The sequence below is a fragment of the Nanorana parkeri genome, unplaced genomic scaffold (assembly GCF_000935625.1).
Source record: "Nanorana parkeri isolate BGI_ZX_2015 unplaced genomic scaffold, ASM93562v1 scaffold2090, whole genome shotgun sequence".
NCBI lineage: Eukaryota > Metazoa > Chordata > Amphibia > Anura > Dicroglossidae > Nanorana > Nanorana parkeri.
The window spans coordinates 90,450-114,444 of NW_017308358.1; the positions used below are offsets into that span (position 1 = coordinate 90,450).

The 23,995-nt window shown below is 49.8% G+C and overlaps 1 protein-coding gene across 6 annotated transcripts in view; it reads left to right on the plus strand.

Annotated features, from left to right (window-relative positions):
- MPRIP (myosin phosphatase Rho interacting protein) overlaps window positions 1-23,995 on the plus strand; it is a 133,229-nt gene that overhangs the window by 30,070 nt on the left and 79,164 nt on the right. For all 6 annotated transcript variants that reach the window (XM_018572631.1, XM_018572633.1, XM_018572636.1 and 3 more), the window contains exon 3: window positions 1,335-1,400. In XM_018572631.1, coding sequence (XP_018428133.1) covers window positions 1,335-1,400 — 66 coding nt within the window. The remainder of the gene's footprint in view (window positions 1-1,334; window positions 1,401-23,995) is intronic.

Here is a 23,995-nt window from a genome sequence, read left to right on the forward strand (position 1 = left end):
GAAGATCTTCACACCAGCATAAGTTTTCTATCCTGCCGGCCCGCTGCCACCGTGTGCATGCTGATGTGCTGCAGGGCTCTGCTATGTATTTGGGACCAGACCGAGATGTGATGATGGGTCACCAGCACTACAGAATGCAAATAAAAGGTTATTGCAAATAATATCACATGGGTATAAATTGCCAATGTTTTGGGGCCGTGCAGGGTCCCATCCTCAAGGCCACACAGTCACATTTTTGACCTATGTGATGTTATTTGCAATAAACAATATTTGCTTTGTGTTCTGGAGTGACCACATCTCTGAGGTTCTGCATGGCGCCATCTGTGGCGGTCACTAAGAGCATCTATCCTATTTTATCCAAACTTGTTGCAACACTGCATGCTGTGCAGAACGCACTTTCAACAATGGGACCAGGCAGAGACACCCAATAGAAGATCACTACACGTGTGCACAGATGCCACTGGTTCCTAGGACCTTGCAGAGACCATGGCATCTCTGCACATGTGTGGTCATCTCCCATGTGTGCGCAGATGTGCTGACTGTGGCACATTCGCATGCACATAATTTTGCGGCGCACTGCCTTCTGGCATGTGTTGTGGCAATCCCAAGAGACATTGGGGGAGTGCATATGTGATCCTTACCTGGACAAGGAATCAGGAAGTGTTCTAAAACAACACCATAAGCGTGTACTATTATTTCCCAATTCTATAAGAGGTAGAGGGGGTCCACTTTAAGGTAACTATGTATTTGAGAAATATATGGAAGGCATGGTCAAGGGAAAGGAGCCACCCCAAAACAGGATACCAGGACCAGTACTCAGGAGACCAGCTGATACTTGAATATCACTTTACCTGCAGTGAAGATCAGGGACCCAACGACATTCTCCATCATGGTGGTCTGGATTAAAGTTGGCTGGCCAAAATTACATTTTTTTTTAAATCAACAATAGTTTCCATGTACGGTATGTATTTGGACAATGTATTTAGATGTTTGCTCCCCTTCCTGATGACCATTATGGTCTAATATGATCGGTCATCTGTAGTGGAAATCTGTGCCTACCATTGTTAACCACCTTCTGAAAATACTAGTGTCCTAGCTGCAATGCCGATGCAATATTCTGAGTCGGTGACCCAGAACAGGTAAATGGTTCAGTAGTCCTGTCTTCACCTGCTGCATGCTCGAAGCCACGGGATCCGCATAGCAGCCGGCATTTCGGAAAGAGGTTGGCAGTTGCGGCCTACGAATGTCTTGCGTCAGCTTTCTTAGCTCATTATAAGAACTGAACGCCGTATTTCTGATTCCGCCACCTAATGATGTCCTTTGTTCTTCCACAGAAATGGCAGCGGAGGTTCTTCATCCTGTACGAGCACGGCCTGCTGCGATACGCCTTGGACGAAATGGTAAGACGTCCATATTTGCCTCTCTCCCCCTGGTGACCACGGAGCCATCGAGGGTCTTTTTATGTGCCGGTGGCGCCCAGCTTGTGTCGGATAATGTCACATTGCCGAGCGGAGAATTCTATAATTGGAATGTTTGATTTGCAGTCACCCTGTATATTCGTGGTATGCGGAGAATGAGTCGGTAACCTCTCCCGGAGTGGAGGATCAGGTTTTCTGGTGTGTGTGTGAAATGGTGAGCGCTCATTTCCACACGGGTTTTACTACTAAAACAAACGTACTCTGGTGGAATTTCCTTCCAGGCGATATGTTTGTTGGGTTGCTTTCTGTGAAGTTGACAAGTTCACGTGTGTTCTTGGTTGGCTTATTTTAATGTATTTTATTTTCGTACCTCTGGCTTGTGCTGTTGCTCAGTCTATATGGTTCTTGCTGCTTATTGTTATGCAACCACAGCCTCAAGATTCCACGTAATACAATTTTTTCTTTCTTTCTGGGGAAAAATGTTCTGCATGGTGCTTCATATCGGCTTTGGGGGTCACTGCACCCTAAAATGACTTCAGTGCATGGTACATGATTAACAATTAAAGTGGAACTGCACTAAAAAAGACTATTTTGCCAGACCGTAGATAATTTGTAACTGTTTTTTTTATAGTAAAGGTTCTAATGTGCACTAATGGCCGGCCTCAAAGAAGAACTCCAGGCAGAACGTTTCTTAAACCTTGCAGGGGAGCTACTCGGGGCCGTGCCGAGGCCGGGTGTCAGCCAGGAGCGGGGACCTGGTGACACCCCACCATGACGTCACTGCGCACGTGCTGCTATCCACTTGACACCTGCCGTCGGCCATCTTGATGATGGACGCCGGCAGAGAGAGGAGGGGACGTTCACCTGGAGGGGTAAGGTATGCCGCCGGGTCCCCTCCTCTCTCCTGACACTGTCGCGCTCTTGTTCCATGACCGAGTGCCCAAATTTTTTTTTTAGAGGGGGTGACACCAAAATGAGTCATTTTGGTGTCACAGGGGGTTGGCCGCACCCCCCTTGTGACACCACTGGAGCTACTCCCAGCACTGCAAGGGTTAAGTGCTCGTTTCCATCTAGGAACGTATATAAAAAAAAGTTACTCACCTGACCCTTGGAGCCAGCTTGCTTTTCGACCGGTCCCTAGAGCCTCTCTCTCCCCCCCCCCCCCTCCGCTACAGCAGTCTGAGGTCCTGGGAGTCATCATACACAGAGGGGAAAATCATCAAAATCTGGAGCAGTTGTGCATGGCAACCAATCAGCTTCCCTCTTCAGTTTGTTCAGTTAAGATTCGAAAATGAAAGGTGGATGCTGATTGGTTGCCATGCACAGCTGCTCCGGTAGTGAGGACGCCGAGGGACATCCCATCGCTGCAGTGGAGAAGGAGACGGGCTGGAGGGAGCGCGGTCGCAGCCGGCCGGCTCCAAGGATTAGGTGAGTCTAACTTTATTTTTGCACCTAGACAAAAATAAGCACTTAACCTTTGCAGTGCTGGGAGTAGAACGTTTTGCCCGGAGTTCTTCTTTAAAGACCAACTCCAGACACAAGGGAAAAAAAACTACTGTATTTTTCCGTGTATAAGACTATACTTTTTCTTAAAAATATTTACCTAGAAATGGAGGGGCGTCTTATACACGGGGGCCAAGAGGAGAACCTGCGTTTGCGAAACTGCCTATACCTCTGCAGACTAGCCTCACGAGTGAAACTTCCGATTGCAGAGACAAGCTAACAGGTTTTCTCCAATCATGAGCCTTGTGTACCTGACGTCAGCTGATGCTGGGGAGAGCGTGTAGCCAGTGCCCAGATGTAATGGGGAGCCCATAAAAATGTCAGAAAACAAAAAAAATACCGGTACCAGTAAGCGGCTGCAAAATTAAATACTGGATGTAATCAGTTATGCAAAAGAGCATGGAAAATATTGATTTCTGGGTAAGAAAAGTGGGGGGCGTCCTATACATGGGGGCATCTTATAGACGGAAAAATACGGTACACCGGTCGCGCAGATTTTTCCGCCTACATGAACAATCCCATACATTTCTATGGGGGCCGTTCATGCAAGCGTGCGGATCCGCGTGATCAGAAACGCCTGCCGCCCAAAATGCTCCCTGAGCTACTTCTGTCTCGCTGATCAGCAAATTTCATATAGATTTAAATGGAAACGCACTGCTCAGCGCGGTTTTGGGCGCTTTAAATTGCGTTTCACGCAACGTGATTAAAAACGCCCTCTCAGAAACCGTGCTGAACCACTTCTGCCCCGTCCTCACTGCAAGGGTTAAATGTTGGTTAAGTCTAGGGGTAGAGTAATAAGGTGCCTTATTCCTCAGTCCAGCAAGCTCCCTCCATCGGTCCCTTGAAGCTTCCTCTCTAAGGCTCTCTCAGCTGCTCTTGCACACTTACCTACCTACTTAGCTACTAACCTGCTTATAGGTAGGCAACCGACTGTGCTGAAACTGCAAATCAAGTCTCTGCCTCTGGGAATCATGCTTGTGGCTGTCAGTCATGCAATGCCTCATGGGACTTGTAGTTCCACAACAGCTGGCGTGCCAAGGTTGCCCACCGCTGGATTATACTTGCCTTTTTAGATCCAGCGCCCTACTAACACGTCCTTTATCATTCCACATGGAGGAGGCGGCTGTAGGGCCAATGATCTAAAGCCGAGCATTGTCTGCGATGTGTTTCCTCCGCACAGGGAGAGACGTGTTAGAAAATACTTTCGTGGTAACGTTATGCGATGATGATGTACGCGCTTCGTTTTCAGTTATGCCTTAGGACAGCAGACAAAGGCCCAGACTCAGCAGATGCAAATACAGACACGTTCACCGGGTCTGCCTAAAGCTAATGTTTTCAGATACCTGTGTCCCTAAATCGGGGCCCTTCATACACGGAGGGGGGTTTCTTGTACTGTCTGCGGGCCACATAATCGCATCAGACGATGTTGTCGTGTGCAGCAGATGAATGCCGATGCCCAGAATCCACCACCACACAGGACAGCACCCGTACGGCCGAATAGATCCATGAAAACACAGCAGCTGCCTGCGGGCTGACGGGTGCTCTTTAAATCGCGGCCAACTGTAGAGACTCGCATCCAGGATATGAGGGGTTAATACACTAAAACAAGCTGGTTTTGTCTGTGGAGGAGAATGGAAGTAGCGTGTCTGTACAGAATGCAAATTCCTCTGCCCTGATTTCTACCTGAGGGACTGCATCTGACAGCCCGGAGAATAGATCTCGTCATACAGAACATGATTTACAATGTGATAGTGCAGTGATGCTGGGTTTGCTTTCTACTTGCTAAACTTAAAGGCGGGCGACTAGAAATGGTCACCCCTCACAGGCTGGCGCTTAGAAGGGGGTCACCCCTCACAGGCTGGCGCTTAGAAGGGGGTCACCCCTCACAGGCTGGCGCTTAGAAGGGGGTCACCCCTCACAGGCTGGCGCTTAGAAGGGGGTCACCCCTCACAGGCTGGCGCTTAGAAGGGGGTCACCCCTCACAGGCTGGCGCTTAGAAGGGGGTCACCCCTCACAGGCAACCCCCTCACAGGCGGGCGCTTAGAAGGGGTCACCCCCTCACAGGCGGGCGCTTAGAAGGGGTCACCCCCTCACAGGCGGGCGCTTAGAAGGGGTCACCCCCTCACAGGCGGGCGCTTAGAAGGGGTCACCCCCTCACAGGCGGGCGCTTAGAAGGGGTCACCCCCTCACAGGCGGGCGCTTAGAAGGGGTCACCCCCTCACAGGCGGGCGCTTAGAAGGGGTCACCCCCTCACAGGCGGGCGCTTAGAAGGGGTCACCCCCTCACAGGCGGGCGCTTAGAAGGGGTCACCCCCTCACAGGCGGGCGCTTAGAAGGGGTCACCCCCTCACAGGCGGGCGCTTAGAAGGGGTCACCCCCTCACAGGCGGGCGCTTAGAAGGGGTCACCCCCTCACAGGCGGGCGCTTAGAAGGGGTCACCCCCTCACAGGCGGGCGCTTAGAAGGGGTCACCCCCTCACAGGCGGGCGCTTAGAAGGGGTCACCCCCTCACAGGCGGGCGCTTAGAAGGGGTCACCCCCTCACAGGCGGGCGCTTAGAAGGGGTCACCCCCTCACAGGCGGGCGCTTAGAAGGGGTCACCCCCTCACAGGCGGGCGCTTAGAAGGGGTCACCCCCTCACAGGCGGGCGCTTAGAAGGGGTCACCCCCTCACAGGCGGGCGCTTAGAAGGGGTCACCCCCTCACAGGCGGGCGCTTAGAAGGGGTCACCCCCTCACAGGCGGGCGCTTAGAAGGGGTCACCCCCTCACAGGCGGGCGCTTAGAAGGGGTCACCCCCTCACAGGCGGGCGCTTAGAAGGGGTCACCCCCTCACAGGCGGGCGCTTAGAAGGGGTCACCCCCTCACAGGCGGGCGCTTAGAAGGGGTCACCCCCTCACAGGCGGGCGCTTAGAAGGGGTCACCCCCTCACAGGCGGGCGCTTAGAAGGGGTCACCCCCTCACAGGCGGGCGCTTAGAAGGGGTCACCCCCTCACAGGCGGGCGCTTAGAAGGGGTCACCCCCTCACAGGCGGGCGCTTAGAAGGGGTCACCCCCTCACAGGCGGGCGCTTAGAAGGGGTCACCCCCTCACAGGCGGGCGCTTAGAAGGGGTCACCCCCTCACAGGCGGGCGCTTAGAAGGGGTCACCCCCTCACAGGCGGGCGCTTAGAAGGGGTCACCCCCTCACAGGCGGGCGCTTAGAAGGGGTCACCCCCTCACAGGCGGGCGCTTAGAAGGGGTCACCCCCTCACAGGCGGGCGCTTAGAAGGGGTCACCCCCTCACAGGCGGGCGCTTAGAAGGGGTCACCCCCTCACAGGCGGGCGCTTAGAAGGGGTCACCCCCTCACAGGCGGGCGCTTAGAAGGGGTCACCCCCTCACAGGCGGGCGCTTAGAAGGGGTCACCCCCTCACAGGCGGGCGCTTAGAAGGGGTCACCCCCTCACAGGCGGGCGCTTAGAAGGGGTCACCCCCTCACAGGCGGGCGCTTAGAAGGGGTCACCCCCTCACAGGCGGGCGCTTAGAAGGGGTCACCCCCTCACAGGCGGGCGCTTAGAAGGGGTCACCCCCTCACAGGCGGGCGCTTAGAAGGGGTCACCCCCTCACAGGCGGGCGCTTAGAAGGGGTCACCCCCTCACAGGCGGGCGCTTAGAAGGGGTCACCCCCTCACAGGCGGGCGCTTAGAAGGGGTCACCCCCTCACAGGCGGGCGCTTAGAAGGGGTCACCCCCTCACAGGCGGGCGCTTAGAAGGGGTCACCCCCTCACAGGCGGGCGCTTAGAAGGGGTCACCCCCTCACAGGCGGGCGCTTAGAAGGGGTCACCCCCTCACAGGCGGGCGCTTAGAAGGGGTCACCCCCTCACAGGCGGGCGCTTAGAAGGGGTCACCCCCTCACAGGCGGGCGCTTAGAAGGGGTCACCCCCTCACAGGCGGGCGCTTAGAAGGGGTCACCCCCTCACAGGCGGGCGCTTAGAAGGGGTCACCCCCTCACAGGCGGGCGCTTAGAAGGGGTCACCCCCTCACAGGCGGGCGCTTAGAAGGGGTCACCCCCTCACAGGCGGGCGCTTAGAAGGGGTCACCCCCTCACAGGCGGGCGCTTAGAAGGGGTCACCCCCTCACAGGCGGGCGCTTAGAAGGGGTCACCCCCTCACAGGCGGGCGCTTAGAAGGGGTCACCCCCTCACAGGCGGGCGCTTAGAAGGGGTCACCCCCTCACAGGCGGGCGCTTAGAAGGGGTCACCCCCTCACAGGCGGGCGCTTAGAAGGGGTCACCCCCTCACAGGCGGGCGCTTAGAAGGGGTCACCCCCTCACAGGCGGGCGCTTAGAAGGGGTCACCCCCTCACAGGCGGGCGCTTAGAAGGGGTCACCCCCTCACAGGCGGGCGCTTAGAAGGGGTCACCCCCTCACAGGCGGGCGCTTAGAAGGGGTCACCCCCTCACAGGCGGGCGCTTAGAAGGGGTCACCCCCTCACAGGCGGGCGCTTAGAAGGGGTCACCCCCTCACAGGCGGGCGCTTAGAAGGGGTCACCCCCTCACAGGCGGGCGCTTAGAAGGGGTCACCCCCTCACAGGCGGGCGCTTAGAAGGGGTCACCCCCTCACAGGCGGGCGCTTAGAAGGGGTCACCCCCTCACAGGCGGGCGCTTAGAAGGGGTCACCCCCTCACAGGCGGGCGCTTAGAAGGGGTCACCCCCTCACAGGCGGGCGCTTAGAAGGGGTCACCCCCTCACAGGCGGGCGCTTAGAAGGGGTCACCCCCTCACAGGCGGGCGCTTAGAAGGGGTCACCCCCTCACAGGCGGGCGCTTAGAAGGGGTCACCCCCTCACAGGCGGGCGCTTAGAAGGGGTCACCCCCTCACAGGCGGGCGCTTAGAAGGGGTCACCCCCTCACAGGCGGGCGCTTAGAAGGGGTCACCCCCTCACAGGCGGGCGCTTAGAAGGGGTCACCCCCTCACAGGCGGGCGCTTAGAAGGGGTCACCCCCTCACAGGCGGGCGCTTAGAAGGGGTCACCCCCTCACAGGCGGGCGCTTAGAAGGGGTCACCCCCTCACAGGCGGGCGCTTAGAAGGGGTCACCCCCTCACAGGCGGGCGCTTAGAAGGGGTCACCCCCTCACAGGCGGGCGCTTAGAAGGGGTCACCCCCTCACAGGCGGGCGCTTAGAAGGGGTCACCCCCTCACAGGCGGGCGCTTAGAAGGGGTCACCCCCTCACAGGCGGGCGCTTAGAAGGGGTCACCCCCTCACAGGCGGGCGCTTAGAAGGGGTCACCCCCTCACAGGCGGGCGCTTAGAAGGGGTCACCCCCTCACAGGCGGGCGCTTAGAAGGGGTCACCCCCTCACAGGCGGGCGCTTAGAAGGGGTCACCCCCTCACAGGCGGGCGCTTAGAAGGGGTCACCCCCTCACAGGCGGGCGCTTAGAAGGGGTCACCCCCTCACAGGCGGGCGCTTAGAAGGGGTCACCCCCTCACAGGCGGGCGCCTAGAAGGGGTCACCCCCTCACAGGCGGGCGCCTAGAAGGGGTCACCCCCTCAAAGGCGGCCGCCTAGAAGGCAGAACGGGTCCCCACAGATGCATTTAAAATAATCCCCTCGAAATTTACAAACCTGGGAGGGGTCTAGCAGGCCTTACCCACTACAGGCTGCCTGCAGATAAAGAGCTGGAGTGGCCCACCCCTGGGCTAAGAGGAACCGTGCCCCGAGGGTTGCCTACCCTAGTATTAGAGTCAGAGAGGGCAACACTGAACAAAGAAGGAAGTACCAAAAAAGTGGCACCTTCAGAACACTTGGCAGTAGCACCTCCGGTATATACTTGTGTTTCGGGATATATATATTTGGGCAATGTCCTCTCTATTATTATATACTGTAGTCCGAGCCGTCTAGGAAATTGCCACACACACAGGCCCCCCCCTCCGCTGAGAAAACTCTGCGGGAAGACATGGTTTAGACAAAGCTGCCTAAATGATTAATGAGCTGTACAGCCGAGCGCGCCATTGTCCCACCGTCTCGCTTCCGTCTCCCAGCAACAAGGTGCGTGTGCAGGTAACAGGCTGTGACAGCAGCCATTGAGCACTTGAATCAGCCCTCTTTGGAATTCCGGGCATTTGTAGGGGAAGTTCAGCATGCTGATCCTCTACGATCTCTACTTTGTGTGTGCAGAATAGTGGTTGTGCACTAAAGAGAACCTGTCGCCAGACCATTCACGTCCTGTCAGTTATATGGAATCGTCCCTCTTTGAAATTCCGGGCATTTGTAGGGGTAGTTCAGCGTGCTAATATTCTACAATCTCTGTTTCCGTCTCCCGAATGTCTTCCCGTGTTCTCACACTGTTGCACGCTCTCCCAATGGAGAGACAGCCATGCCCACACACATTGCACAGGTGTCTAAATCGTCCCGTCAGATTTTATGTGCATGTGACTGATATTTGGGGCATGTTATTTACCTGAATGCATCCTTTTTTTTTTGCATCTCAGTGCTGCGGAACTGCCACAGCCTCTTGGCAGTCGCCTCCTCTCTACATGCACTCCAGCGAAGGCTGCACGGCATTTCTCAAGGCAGCTTTCTTGATGGAGACAACAGTGGAATAAGCCTGTGCAATGTGGGTGGGCATGGCTGTGTCTCCATTGGGAGAGCATGCAACAGTGCAACAACACGGGAGGACATTCGGGAGACGGGAACAGAGCGTTGTCACCCTAACAGGAAGTGCCTGGACAAGGACTTTAATGGCAGGAACACTAAGCATTCTTGAATGAGAGCTGCACATTTAAAAAGATGAAACATCCACCCAAAGACTGAAATGATCGCAGCTCTAATCAATAATTCATCATTTAATTGTATTTTTAAATACTGGCAGTGTAAGCACCTGAATGTGAACCGGTATTGGCCTCTTGCGGTCTCTGTACAGCAGGACTCCATTGTGAGCATCAGGAGCAGAAAGCAAAGAGATGAGCTCATCACTATGCTGCTTTTCCTTTCACTGTCCAGTCACAGGCTGGGGGCAGGTCCAGGATGACCTGGTCTCAGAGGAAGTGGGTTGAATGATGCTAGATGTCGGACTGAGGACATCTAGTGGGGAAATAGAAGTACTGCAGGGGACATCTCGTAATTGAAGGTGAATATTGCTTTTTTTACATTTAACCTTTTCATATGCAATTCATTTTTATCTTCTATTCTACTTTATCTGCAAGCAGCAGCTAGGAAGAGGCACCGCGCGTGCCGCAACATGAACGGGTCCTATCGCCTGGGTTGTACTTGGCTGCAGCAGGCTTCTAAATGACCACAAGGATTCGGCTCCAGCAGCTTTGGAGGCATTGTGCTGTACCCTAGGCTGCTGCTGTCGTCATTGCAGCCTATATAGCACCGTGGAATGTCACTTCCATTATGCCGGGTGAATGTTTACCTCGATCTCACCGACGCTCTGCATTAACATGCAGTTAAACTTCAGCTAGCTCGAGCCGTTTTGTCACATGGACGTCTCCCATCTGTGATATTGAAGTGACTTTCTTGTGCCGCTCTCATGTGCTGCACAGTGGCTGCTCATTAATCTCTATGGTGGCAGCATGCTTAGAACACAAGACTTGGAGACTGCAGCCCAGAGCTCTTCAAAGTAGGTTAGCGTGAGCCCGCGCCTTGTGTTTTCCTGATTGCATACAGAGGTCACCAAACATCTGGACGCTCCAGAGGTTATCTGTAGGTTATAAAGCAAAATGAAATATCTGACATTGCTACATCGGAACGCCAGGATCGCAATGGCGTATGTGTTGGCTCGGCATGTGCCAGCTGACATGGAACAACGGGAAGGGTGCAGCAAATGATTGCAAGGCTTGGTACATAGTCCCGTGTCCCTGAAGCGCGGTGGTCTCAGCAGTGACGCCCAGAGTTTGCATGCCTCCCATGATTTTGCTTTGGTCCCGGACCTTTTATTCTACAACCCCATTAAAAATGCCGGCAACTCATTTGAATCAATTTAGTAATTTTATTTTTGTAATCAGTGGTGTCCCTGGAAATTTTGGGTGGGCGGCCTGGGAGGGGGGCTAGGGTTTGGAGTGTGGTGGAGTACGTAGGAGAGGGGTAGAGGAGACGGCACAGACAGGCAGTGATGCCGCCCTCTGCAGGCTCTGCATCTCCCACCTGGGCCTTTAGCAACCTGGGACGCTCTGGCCAGCATCCTGCCCTGCTCCTGGCAACCACTGACATCACTGGTTGCCAGAAGCTGGGTGGGACACCGGCTAAAGTGTCCCAGGTTGTTGAGAGTCGGGCAGGGGTGCTCTGGCTGGAAAGGGGGCAGCAAGGTACTGCAAATATTGTGTAGGAGAGCGGCCATGCAACTTTGCCAGCCGCCCCCACATGTGACCCAAAGAGATGCTGCCTCATTTAAAGGGACGGCCTTTTTTTTATTGTTTTGTATGACGTTGACCAAATAACTTTCTGTGTATGTATATGACCAAGGTGGAGGCTTTGGACCCCAACACTTGCCAATTTTTTATTTTGGGAAGGCTAAAACCTGTCATTGGGCATTTCACCTCTTACAATCCATGCAAGAGCTTGTGACAGCAGGATAAGAAGCTGGGTGAGTGAGGGTCACCGGGAGAGGGAGACGCACAGTAATAAAAATGATGGGACCGGAGGGTTGCTGAAAGTGTCACACCATAAAATCTAGAGTCCGCACAAGTTTTGTTCCAAAGAACAACCACCAATGCATTTCTGGGGTCAGGCTGGGCCTCCTTCCTCAGAACTGCATGAAACGAAAAATCCCGACATGTCTGGTTTACAATGTCTAAAGAAAAGGGGTTTTGGATCACTGCTGGCAATGATTAGTCCTTCAGACTACTGGCTGTTGGAGTTCTCATTGCCAGCTGTGGTTCACAATCCGTTTTCTTAAGAAATTGTGAACTAGATGGGGTCCTGATTTTTTAATTTATTTTTTTTTATTTTTTTTAAATACATGCAACATCCTAATCCCTGACGAAGAAAGATCATCCGTGCACTCACATTTTTTTGTTCTTTTGGAATAAATCTTGTTTGGGCTAACAGATGTCTCCTTATTTGACCCTCCTTCCCCTGGGCCTCTGTAGACTCTCCCGGGCCTAGCCAAAATCTTTGCATTCCTTCACCAAGAGACTTTACTCCCAACGTCCCCATTGTAAACCACCACAGATAGTTTGTATCCAATCTCCAGGAACATTGGGTCCCTTTCACACTGTGTTCCGATAAGATCCATCTGTCAGTTTTTCAACCTTAGAGTTTGTCTGCGAGAGAAGAGAATGGAACAGAACTCCGTTTGGTGGACCTGATCGTGACCAATCGGATGTAAATGGACTTATGTCTGCTTACATCTGACTCCCTACAGACCTAACATGGATCTGTACAGTTAAGTTTTTGTTCCCTTCCATCTTACCACTGAATGGACACAGATGTCACAAGAGTGATATCCGTTCCATACTGCTCCGATCAGCAGGGAATCTACGCATGGATCCCTTGCTGGTCAGCACATACGGCCCCTAGGAACATGGGACAAAGGTTCTAGTCAATCCCCAGTTTACTCCGAAGTGTATGACTGCCATCTGTGTCTCCACTGGAGAGATTTCCCATCACTTCCTGCCCTAACCCAAATGAGGGAACATGTCTCCCATGGGAGTCACAAGCCAAAGTAAAGACATGACCAGGGTTTTGCCCTACCCTACTCTGTCCACAACATAAAAACAAAGTTTTGGCTGAAGTTGAGCTTTTTAAATCTGATGATGGAAATCTGGAGATCATCTATTGTGCACCTTGTTTTGTAAAGTAGCTAGTGAGCCACCACCCCGGGACAATTAGTCAGCCAATAAAACGGAACTCCTGACCAAGTTTATAATATGCTAGCATTGGATGGCTTACCTTGTTTTATGATGGGAAAACCCAACAAAGCCCCATTCCATCCAACTGTGCAAGATGCAAAGGCCAGCAGTGGAATTGAGATGTACCAGTAAGAGATCTGTCTGTAACATTTCGGGATCCCAGCCCGGTCCTTGGGATTCCAGGGTTTGAAGGTCATTGGGATTTCAGGGTTGCCCTGGAGGAGGACAAGGAAGTAGCTCTTATGGGTGGTGGCTTTTGGAACAGCTTAACGGCAGAAGACTCTGTAGTAGAAGAATGGAGATGTTCATGTCTCCTCCCCAGGTCCAACGTGTAACACTAATCTATTGCATACAGTAAGAGATTTTTCTTCCAAAAGATCTTTCTGTAACATTTCAGGAGCCCAACCTGGTCCACAACATTCATTGAAGGTAATTGGGATTCTGGGGTTTCCTTGTAGGAGGACAAGGAAGTAGCTCTCGTGGGTGGTGTCCTCTGGAACAGCGAAACGGCAGAAGACTCTGTAGTACAAGTATGGCGATGTTCATGTCTCCTGCCCAGGTCCAGGGTGTAACACTGACTTATTTAAATACAGTAAAAGATTTTTCTGTAACATTTCAGGAGCCCAGTCTGGCTCGGAAATTTCACTGAAGGTCATTGGGATTCCAGGTGTGCCCTGTAGGAGGACAAGGAAGTAGTTCTCATGGGTGGTGGCCTCTGGAACAGCAGATGACTGTGTGGTAGAAGTATGGAGATGTTCACATGTCTCCTCCCCAGATCCAGGGTGTAACACTAACTTATCTTCATACAGTAAGATTTTTCTTCAAAAAGATCTTTCTGTAGCATTTCGGGAGCTCAGCCTGGTCTGGGAAATTCATTGATGGTCATTGGAAATCCAGGGTTGCCCTGGAGGAGGACAAGGAAGTAGCTCTCATAGGTGGTGGCCTCTGGTACAGCCTGCCAGTGCTAGGGAAACAGCAGATGACCGTGTGGTACAAGTATGGAGATGTTCACACGTCTCCTCCCCAGGTCCATTGTGTAACACTAACTCATTTAAATACAGTAAAACATTTTTCTGTAACATTTCAGGCGCCCAGCCCGGTCTGGGAAATTTCACTTTAGGTCATTTGGGTTTCCAGGTTTGCCCTGAAGGACAAGGAAGTAGCTCTCATGGGTGGTGGCCTCTGGAACAGCAAAATGGCAGATGACTGTGTGGTACAAGTATGGAGATGTTCACATGTCCCCTGCCCAGGTCCAGCGTGTAACACTAACCTATTTACATACAGTAAGAGCTTGTTCTTGCAAAAGATTTTTCTGTAACATTACCGGAACCCAGCCCGTTCCGGGAAATTCATTGAAGGTCATTGGGATTCCGGGGTTGCCCTGTAGGAGGACTAGGAAGTCTCTGGAACAGTGAAATGGTAGAAGACTCTGTAGTACATGTATAGAGATGTTCTTGTCTCCTCCGGAGGTCTAGCATGAACCACGCACTTCTTTATATACTGGATTGTCCTTGGTGACCTGTAGAATCTGTTTAGACACATAACACAATATATTCTGACTAAACCTGAACTTGGTTCCTCTGTGTTTGCTGTGACGTTACACTGTGAATTGTGCAAACATTGACAATGTAAATTGTTATTGCTCCGAGATATTTCGAATTCTTTTATAGTATATGGCCGCTCTGACCGTGTGCAGCTTTTTTTTACAGGTTTAGAGTTTTTATATTGCGCTGTTACTTTTTAACGGGGAATCGGAATCCGTTATGTATTTTTAGTGCACATTTTGAGTTAGAATTGTGACATTTACTCAAAACGTTATTATGGAGCAAGCATTGTGCACAATTGCCATAGTTCCGAATCTTTCATACATGGATTGTTGAATGTCCTCCTGTAGGTCAGAAGATGTAATGAGCGTTGCTGCCAGGGCAAAAAGTAAAAAATAAATCCGTACATCTTCAACTATTGCGCATTTCCCAATGTTTTATCCTTTAAAATTGCTGCAAGTACAGAAAACACCTGTAAATCTGCCAGAAATCCCATCTGCTGGTAACTTCCTGTCTGTGCTGACAACACAGTTCCTTTTTCTGCACTGAAATCCCAAGTTTTCAGCCCTGCCTCATGTAATAGAGAACTCCCCCTGTCCTTGTACATCTCTGTCCAGCTCCACATGCACACAATATTTTCTTTCCCAGCAAAATAATGCTACTGCTATGATTCTCGCAAGCCCGCCGACACGTTGTGTGCAGGTAAAGGGCTCTTGGGAGATGTAGTTTGGGGAGAGGGCGCGTTTAGGACCTGAGCTCCCAGCAGCTGTGCCTCCTTTGGTTTACAAGCCTGTTAATGCCACAGGGAGTAATGAAAGATGATTCTTGCAGCAGGAATAAGTTAGAATGCCGGGGCATGATCTAGGGGGCAAGAGGGAGGCTTTGGGGTAAATTTGGTTGATGCCTGGGCAATCTTAATCCTCCCTTTCCCTCTGGCAAGTAGCTGTTGCATGGAAGGAATAAATGGGTATTTTGGGATGAATTTGAGCAATGCCTGCACATGCACTATAGGGCCTGCTGAGAGAAATTATTTTACAAGTCTTTTGCTTTTAGCCAGATCAGGCCTGATCCATAGACTTGCGGTGAGAGTGAAGGACTGTAAGGCGCAGTCACGCTGCAAGACTACTGAGCAGCAAGCAGAACCTACTTGTGTAAAGAGCAAATACGCCGGCCCTGTGTACACGCATAATATTGGCATAATAAGTTTTATTTACTTTCAGCTAATCGTTCACATGTATGACTAAATAACGGCAACAAAAGACTGCGGTTTCCCTTTAAAAAGCATTTATATACCACACGCGATAGCAGTCGGTGAGCTATTAATGCTATCCAGCAAACACTGCAACTGTGCTATAACCAGAACCTTCACTGAGTTTGTGAATCTGCGTTTTCTCTAACTCGCTGCAGCCAGAATGCAGAGTGCATCTCACAAGGTCACTGGACCTGTGCTGTGAAAGAGACGGCAAGGTGCCTGGAGTGGGGTGTGTTTGAGGATTGCTCTCGTGCAACAAAGTTGGGGGTTCTCAGAATACTGACAAAGGGGAATGGGGTGGGCTGGGGCATTACATGAATGCCTGAATGAGACCTTCTTGCATGCTTTGCATGGATTTTAGTTTCCCCTGCATCGGACCTATGGACACGGTTGGTATGTACTGTGCGTCTGCATGACCCTCCTGTGTAATTCAAGGTCCTCCACATTCGGATATATTTCGGACTCTGTAACGTAACCACATTTTCTTTTCAACAGATTGCGCAGCAATCTGTTCTGAAGTTGCCACACTACAGGGTGTTCTACCGGCTGATGAATACACGTCCAGCGCCCAGCAGTGCCGGCTGAAGGACGTTTCGCCGTAGAAAGCGTTAATGTTAAACGTCGCCATGAACTGATGTATTGTCCCCGGGTTTAATATTTATCCAGAAGTGAATATGAATACTGCACTGTGCAGGGAGGGAATATTGGCTCCGGCTAGAGGAGGCCATTGTGTCCGCAGTGAAGCAAATTCCTTCTCGTGTGACCCCTCGCAGATGGCAGCCATCACACCTTTACACAATGTTCCCCACTTCTGATGAGAAGTTGTTGCTGATTATAGTGTGTGTCAGGGCAAGCAGTGCAAAAAAGCATATTTACTACATTTCTTGTGTTTCGGGGTCTGGAATCCCCCTTCATCAGCATTTAATCAATGAATAGCAGGACACTAATGGATTCTGATCTACAGAAGAACTTTCCCTTACGTTATGGAGATACGAATGAGAGTTGTTTGGTAGTCCAGGGGAATTCAGCTGGGGATGGCTGACAACACTGCTTAGGATCCAAGGGGGAGTGGGGGTGAGGCTCGGGACCCTGGAATTTCTCTAGTCGAATAGGAGTGATATTTGGGCCTGATGGATCTTCATGAAGCAGGGGGACCCTCCAGAGGGAGGAGATACCTAGAGTAAGGAATTAAGAAAAGAAAACACCAAGCAAATCCAAAAGAAAACTTTATTGGCTTCACAAATGGACAACAAGAAGATATGCACAGCCAACGTGTTTTGGAGCCGGTAATCCCCCTTCATCAGGTCTTAATGACTAACAGGACACCGACTGACTCTAAATTCACAATTCCTACACACAGAAGTGGAAATCCTTGGTGTGAAAAGATCTTTGACAGCAGTTCAGTGTTTTGGATAGAGTAGGGAAATAAGAAAAGACAACCTGGTCAGATCCCTATATTCCACCACCCAAGATAAGCTGACTCCTGGCACCCTTTTGATTCCCACTCTGATGCTCTGAACAGGAGTGCTCGTGTGACCATAACATTTCCTGTTTATGGCGGAAGCTGGCCTGAAGTCATTGTAAGTCACCAGATCATGCATGGACATCCAGCTGTTTACCTTGTCAGATTCCTATATTCCACCACCCAAGATAAACTGACTCTGGGCAACCTTGTAGTCCCCCATCTGATGCTCTAAACAGGAGTGCTCGTGTGACCATAACATTTCCTGTTTATGGTGGAAGCTGGCCTGAAGTCATTGTAAGCCATCAGATCATGCACGGAATCCAAATGTTTACCGATGACTACAACCCACTTGACAGTCAACAATCTACAGTATATACTAGTGGTAGGCCGACCAGACAGGACCTCCAGCTGTGGTGAAACTACAAATCCCATGAGGCATTGCAAGACTCTGACAGCCACAGACATGACACCCAGAGGCAGATGCATGATGACATTTGTAGTTTCATCACTTCTGAAGGGCTGAAATTTGCTTACCACCGAAGTTTTAGGAAATGATGAGGAATTCGAGACAAAGTTCTAACCTTGAAGGAAGATGGCTGCGGAAAACTGACCTACTGTTCATCAGTTCCTTCATTGTTGTATCAGACGCCTTCTCAGATCAGATACTGGACCTCTCCATCACCTCTCATCACTTTTCAGAACGCTTTTATTGCGCAAGTGTGTGACTCTCCGTACTGTGTACTAGCCTCCTTCTTGTGGTCCGGGTTTATCGCTGTGTTATGGCTTTGCGGCCAGTGACTCATTCTGTTATCAGGTGGAGGAGGACTAGAATCTCCCGGAAGTGGTTCTTTAATTTGTGTGTTTTGTGGGAGTCTGCGCGGAGATAACGGGTGCTGGCTGCATGGCCGAGACTTTGGAGCCAACATGTTATCACGCCGTTGGCCAACTCGCAACCCCAGTGCACGTTCTTAAAAACATACCTTAGGTTCCCTTTATTTGGTTCACCATTTTCTTAGTTTTGGACACAACGTATACATTTTAATCTCTTTTATGTTTATTTTGGTAACCTGCATTTTATATACAGATTTGTAAGTGCCCCATCCAGTCATCCGTATAGGCAGGAAAGTGACGAACATCCCTGCTGAAAGAAACTTTACATACATTAAGGAAAAATAGGTAGCACAACAATGTACTCGCCATTACCACCTCTTATACGATCTTCACTCTCGTGCAAAGCTGGATGCACCAGTAGAATATTCTGGATGTGTTCAAATGAATGCACCAGGACCCGGAGAAAGAACCCAAGTAAGCAAGTGACTCGCACCATGTGGCAGTATTGGGCCAATCATTGCGGTCTCCATAAGCATGTGTAAGCGATGATTCTGGCGACTCAGCGCTTACATAGGACTTTCCTTCACTCCTGGTGGTTGAACGGAGCAGCTGGGGGCAGCAAAGACTAGGTTTATTCCTCTGGGGAGGGTTTAATAAAGTGAACGTGTTGCTTTGTTGGTATTGGACATGGATCTGTGTGGGCACAGCACAGGCTCACTTTAAGACCAAACTCTGGGATAAGCAGATATCTAAATACAAGAGTCGTGTGTATTCTTTCTTGAATCTTGGTGAGCTTTGTGTATTTCTTCCAGATCTGTGCAAAAACATGGAGCTTCCTGTCATGAAGATCAGTCACTGCTGCTCTCTCTCCTTGTACAGGGTGACTGGTCTTGTCTCCGCCCCTTCCTGTAATAAAGACCGGTCACTTCTGCTCTCTCTCTCTCCTTGTGCAGGGTGACTGGTCTCCGCTCCCTCCTGTAGTGGGTGGGGCCTGGTGGGCCACATCCACTGCTCTGTCCTTTTGCACATGTACATCACAATGATGATGGTGCCGCTACTGTTACAAGGTAATATCTGAATTTGCGAAAGCATTTGTTGCCCACGGAGAGGATTTTCAACCTTTGTGGCTATTGCAAAATTATATTTATATAAAAGTATTTGAGTTCCGAGTTCAGCTTTAAAAAAACAGATATTTATGTCCTGGACTGTGTAAACTCTTGAATGAGCTGTACATGGGAGGTGCCCAGCAGCGGCTGTAGTATTTGTGTTAAATGTTCCCCTGGTGTGTTTTGCTGGCGTTTTGAACCTTTGTGCCGCCGGCTTTGCGCTGCGAGAGGGTTAAAGTCTGATGTCATCCCTTCACGTCCATCTGGTCCTGGTAGCAGAAACAGCTGTTCCCTCGCCTGCGTCTGGGAGTGTGAGACTCCGCTGGTAGCTGCTGTGTGTAATTACAGTGGAAAATCGTTCCCCGCAAAGCCTTGAAAAACGACCCTTTGAAGCCTTTCCCAGCCATTCTTGGGCAAATTGCTGCAAATCTGATGTGTAATATTTCAGAGTTCTCCTCATATGGGCACTACCATGGCTGCGGCTTAGTGCATTTCGTTCCAAGTGTAAGCATGGATTACTGACCTCCAACTCTCACACGCTGGAGAGTCGCAGTTTTCACACGTTACCCGAGAAGTATGAAGGACCTCATTGCCTACGTCGTCTCCTGTGCACGCTGAGCAAGTATACGGATCAGGAGTTCTGACATCACTCTTCTAGGCACTTTTTTATTTCCGGGTCAGGGACTCAAACTGTTGAATCGAGTGGTTCAGTGTAACACCCAAACAAGCAGCATTTTCAGGAGGATAGGTTAGTAGAGTAGGAGGCAAGCTAGAACCCCAGTCGACACTCCCTGTTGCAGATTTCCCCACTTCCTGTCTGGTGAAACCGGTTGTCACTGACTTTGACTGGACAAATCCCAGGAGCCGTGTCACCAGTATGTAAAAATGTCAGCTGGTGCCTAACTTTTGAGGTTTTCTCTAGTTGTTGTCACTCAAATATCCTGCTGGCTTCCTGGATTGGTTAAACTGGCTCCTGAATTCCATATTCATTTGTCCACCCCTGGTTTAAGGGCCCGTTCACACCACATCATCTCCAGACCAGACCAAATTTTTCTGGGCCCAAAATGCATTCTAATGTGTCCCTATGCTATTTCTGATCTTCTGGCAGTCCGTTCCAGACCAGACAAATACATGTTGTATTTTGTCTGGTCTGGAATGCACTGGAACATATGCAAACGCACTGGTCCGCCCTGTTCCGCACCTGAAAGCCCATTTTAAGCTTAAAAAAAAAAGCAAAAAAAAAAACCTAGCTCTGGAACGTGGCAAAATCGAGGCAAAACGCAATGCACCGCGTTTCAGATCTGGTCTGGAAAATGGTGTGAACCTGGCCTAAGGGGGCCTAAGAAAACTTTTTTTTAGTAGAGCTTCAAATCCCCATTTTCTGTGCCTCATATGCAGAACTGGTCTGGCAGTAGGCTGACTCCAGGTGGGCTCTCCACCATGGTCCTTTTGTACCTGCTCTGAGGCTTGCTGAGTTGGTACTTTCTGGTGGAGAAGGGTTAGTACATCTGTCAGGTACTCCTCCACTACTTGGGGAAATCTCCATATTGGCCACACAGACTGCAATCATTGAACTGCAGGTGTTACCCTTTCTCATTTTATTTGGGGGGAGAGTTGGCTCCAACAACAGCCAGTTCCTTGCTCCGTGGACTAGAGTTGGCCATACATGGATCGGATTTTGTCCGCTGCCAAAATTTGATCTGTGGATGACATTGTCAGCACTACTTAGCTCAACAAGTTGATCTTTGTGACTACAACCAATCAGATATTTTAACAGTCGCGGGAATACGATAGCCACCATGGCAGACTTCTCCATCCACCATCTTTAGCGTGAATGGAGGAATCTAGCGATTTCTTGAATCTTCAACAACTTGCATCTAACCATCTTCTGTGCGGTCTTCCTCATAACCATGGACATCTAAATTGGCCGAGCGTGCATGTTGGCAGATACGATATGGATAGTGATGAGAAAAGCAGAAATCCCGATTTAACCTTGCAGAAAACCGTAGTAATCTGTTGAAGTGAGTCAATGCGGCTCATCGCTGTTGCGTCCACGATTAGTCACTTTGGGATGTTTTGGTGGTGTGCTCGGTGCGTGAGATTTGGTATATTGACATTTTGAATATTTGCAGTTTGACATTGTTGTATTTTTCACACTGTCGCCTATTCACTGTAACATTTTCTTATAAACTGATATAAAATGAGCAACAATTTGTATTGTTCGACCTTGGATTTAAATTCCATATCCATGGAAACACGTGTGGAGTAATATGCGGAATGAAAACAAGGGCCGAGAGATTTATCCCAATGATATGAAGTATAACTAAAGGCTTTTTCTTTATAGGTTGGGATAGAGTGGCGAGGGGTTGGAACCTCTGTCAGATTTTATGGCTTTTTGTATTGCTGTCCCCAATTGTCCTGATCACCAATGTCACCGGGAATTAAAGTGAGGTGGGATGCAAAATTCCGAGTTGCCACCAGTACAGGAATAGAGGAGAAATCTTTTAATGGAAACAATTGTTCCTGTGGCCACTAAGAAGGGATTTCTCTCACATTGGAAAGATAGTCCCTCAATTCTTGTTGAGTCTACAGGATAGAAAATGAAGGAATCTCCCTAATGATCCAAAGCGAAAAGCATTCCCCTCTTCTATGCAAAATGAAATATATATTGCACAGTTCCTTTTTGAATAGGATTAACATTTTCCAGTCTGTCCAGTTGGCTTTTTTTTTATTTTTCAACTTTTTTTCGAAAGGGGTCAAAAAGAACTTCATACCATTTATTTACTTTGTCTTTTGGAATGTAATTGTAAGTTTTGGATAATCACTTGAAGTGTTTGTGGCCACTAATAGCTGCTGCATCGGTCAGTTGGGTGGTTATTCTAGAAAGATGACGAACTTGATTCAGGGATTAAACCAGCACAGCAGGAGAGCCGGTCTAATCCCGTCACCCAGCGGAGACGGCTCATCTCTGATCTGTCTGAATGCCTCATAGGGATTTGAGTCTCTGAGCTTGTGCAGTGATTGGCTGAATATCCTCTAATGGATGGAATCCTTTGTAATCCCTAATGTGATTTTCTATTACCTGAAAATATTGTCCATTGAATGGTGCAGGCGTGGGGTGAAAGAAACACATTGGTGGGTTTGGAGGGTAGTGGGTATGACTAGTAGGAGATGGCACTGAAGCACTGTGCACAAAGTTATTATACAGGATTTATATATCGCCAAAAGTTTGTGCAGCACTTTACACTATATAGAAGACATTACAATTCAAGACAAGATGGTAAGGAGGGCCCTGCATGGGAGGGCTTACAATCTAATAGGGAGGGGCAAGTGATACATTAGGAGGTAGCTGCGTGGGGATGAGTTGTTTGAGAATGTGATGGTTGAGTGGTTAGGTTGAGGCGGGATAGGCTTCCCTGAAGAGATGAATCTTTAGGGATCACCTAAACGCAGTCAGAGTGGGAGATAGACTAACAGATTGGGGTAAAGTGTTCCAGAAGATGGGAGAGACTCTAGAGAAGTCCTGGAGGCGAGCATGGGAGGAAGTTGGCAGAGTAATGGCAAGCTTGGTGTTTAAGCCGATCCTACAGAGGCAATTGTATGAGCTCAGTCACCTAAAATCATTAGCGATTGAACGTTGAACAAATGATTGCTTATGGCATAGGGTACAAAAGTGTTTCCCGACTCTGTACTTTCAAAATTTCACTGAGATTGAACGGTTGTGCTAATTTTACTGAGCCAATGATAAATGTTGGGAAGGCGGAGGAGAACCTGAAAACGTGACCTTGGTGGTTATTTCAGAACCAGAATTGAGAATGTCATATTTGTTACAGCAAATGCCCTTGTGCGTCTTTTGATGCAACAATACTTGCCTTCAATCTGGTCTGTTTTCTGCAGAAAGTCCATAACTCCATTTCTGGGTTGAATGAGGGCCATCATCATTCAACCCACTTCCTGTGAGTTCAGGCTGTCATGGACCTGCCTCCTGGATGTGCAAGACCACATTGGCCTGGGTAGTGCTAACGTTGTAGAAAGGGAGAAGCTGTTGCCTTGATGTCGGTTTGCATGGCCTAAATAAGAATGAAAGCCAAGTTTACAGAAATACAAGTCCAACTTAAACCACAGCGGCAGAGAGGAGAAAATGGTGCGTTGACGGGCACTTGGCAGGTGGGAGATGTGGCTTATCTCGGGGTCCTTCAGTGGGATTACTAGGAGGAAGTCAGCGGTATAGAAGAACACTCATGAGCTGCTGAAACGTTCTTGTTCTCGTTCTTGTATACAAAGCTGAGTTTTTTATTTTTTTATTTTTAGCAAAGCTTAGCATTTGATTTACCATAATTGAATTAGGAGTACAGAAATACTCACATTCTCCTGGGTTAGCTCAAGGAACCGGCACTGTCCAGAAGCTTTCACACACTCTATGGAAAGATCCACCAGACCAATGTGGCCTCCCAAGCTTCTCTGGTGCCGGTAACATTCATTGCACCGTCATTGCTCTCCAGCTTTGAGCAGATACAATTTCCCAAGCACGTCTTTCCAAATCGAGAACAGCGGTTTTATCTTCCCTCGGGATGAAAGTACTTCCTGGTAGGATTCTCCAGTGAGGAGCCTCAAAATATACTGTATATCCTAAACCTATATCCTAAGCAGTGAAGGTACTTTTAGTGGTTAGTTAAAAATATTGCGGAAGTATTTTCAGTCAAGTATTTTCTTTCCGTTGTCCAGCAGTACTGACCAAAGCCGGTAAACAGTGCAGTGCAAGACATGTGTTGGGGGGGCTTCATGGAGCCCAGCCATAGGATTTTGCCAGAAACCTGAGGAAACCTAACTGAGTACAAGATGAAAAAAGTGCTTGATCAGAGGTTACTTTCAGTCTCAGTCCAGAGCTATAGGCAGCTGAGGATATCTTCACTTCTTTACTGTATGGCTCATCCTTGAAGTCCAACTCTGGGAATTGCATAAAAATGACCATTTACACTATGCAAAATAAATAAAAACTATCTTAAATAAAAAAAAAAATAGAAATGACCATTTAAAGTGGAGCCCTCCCCCCCCCCC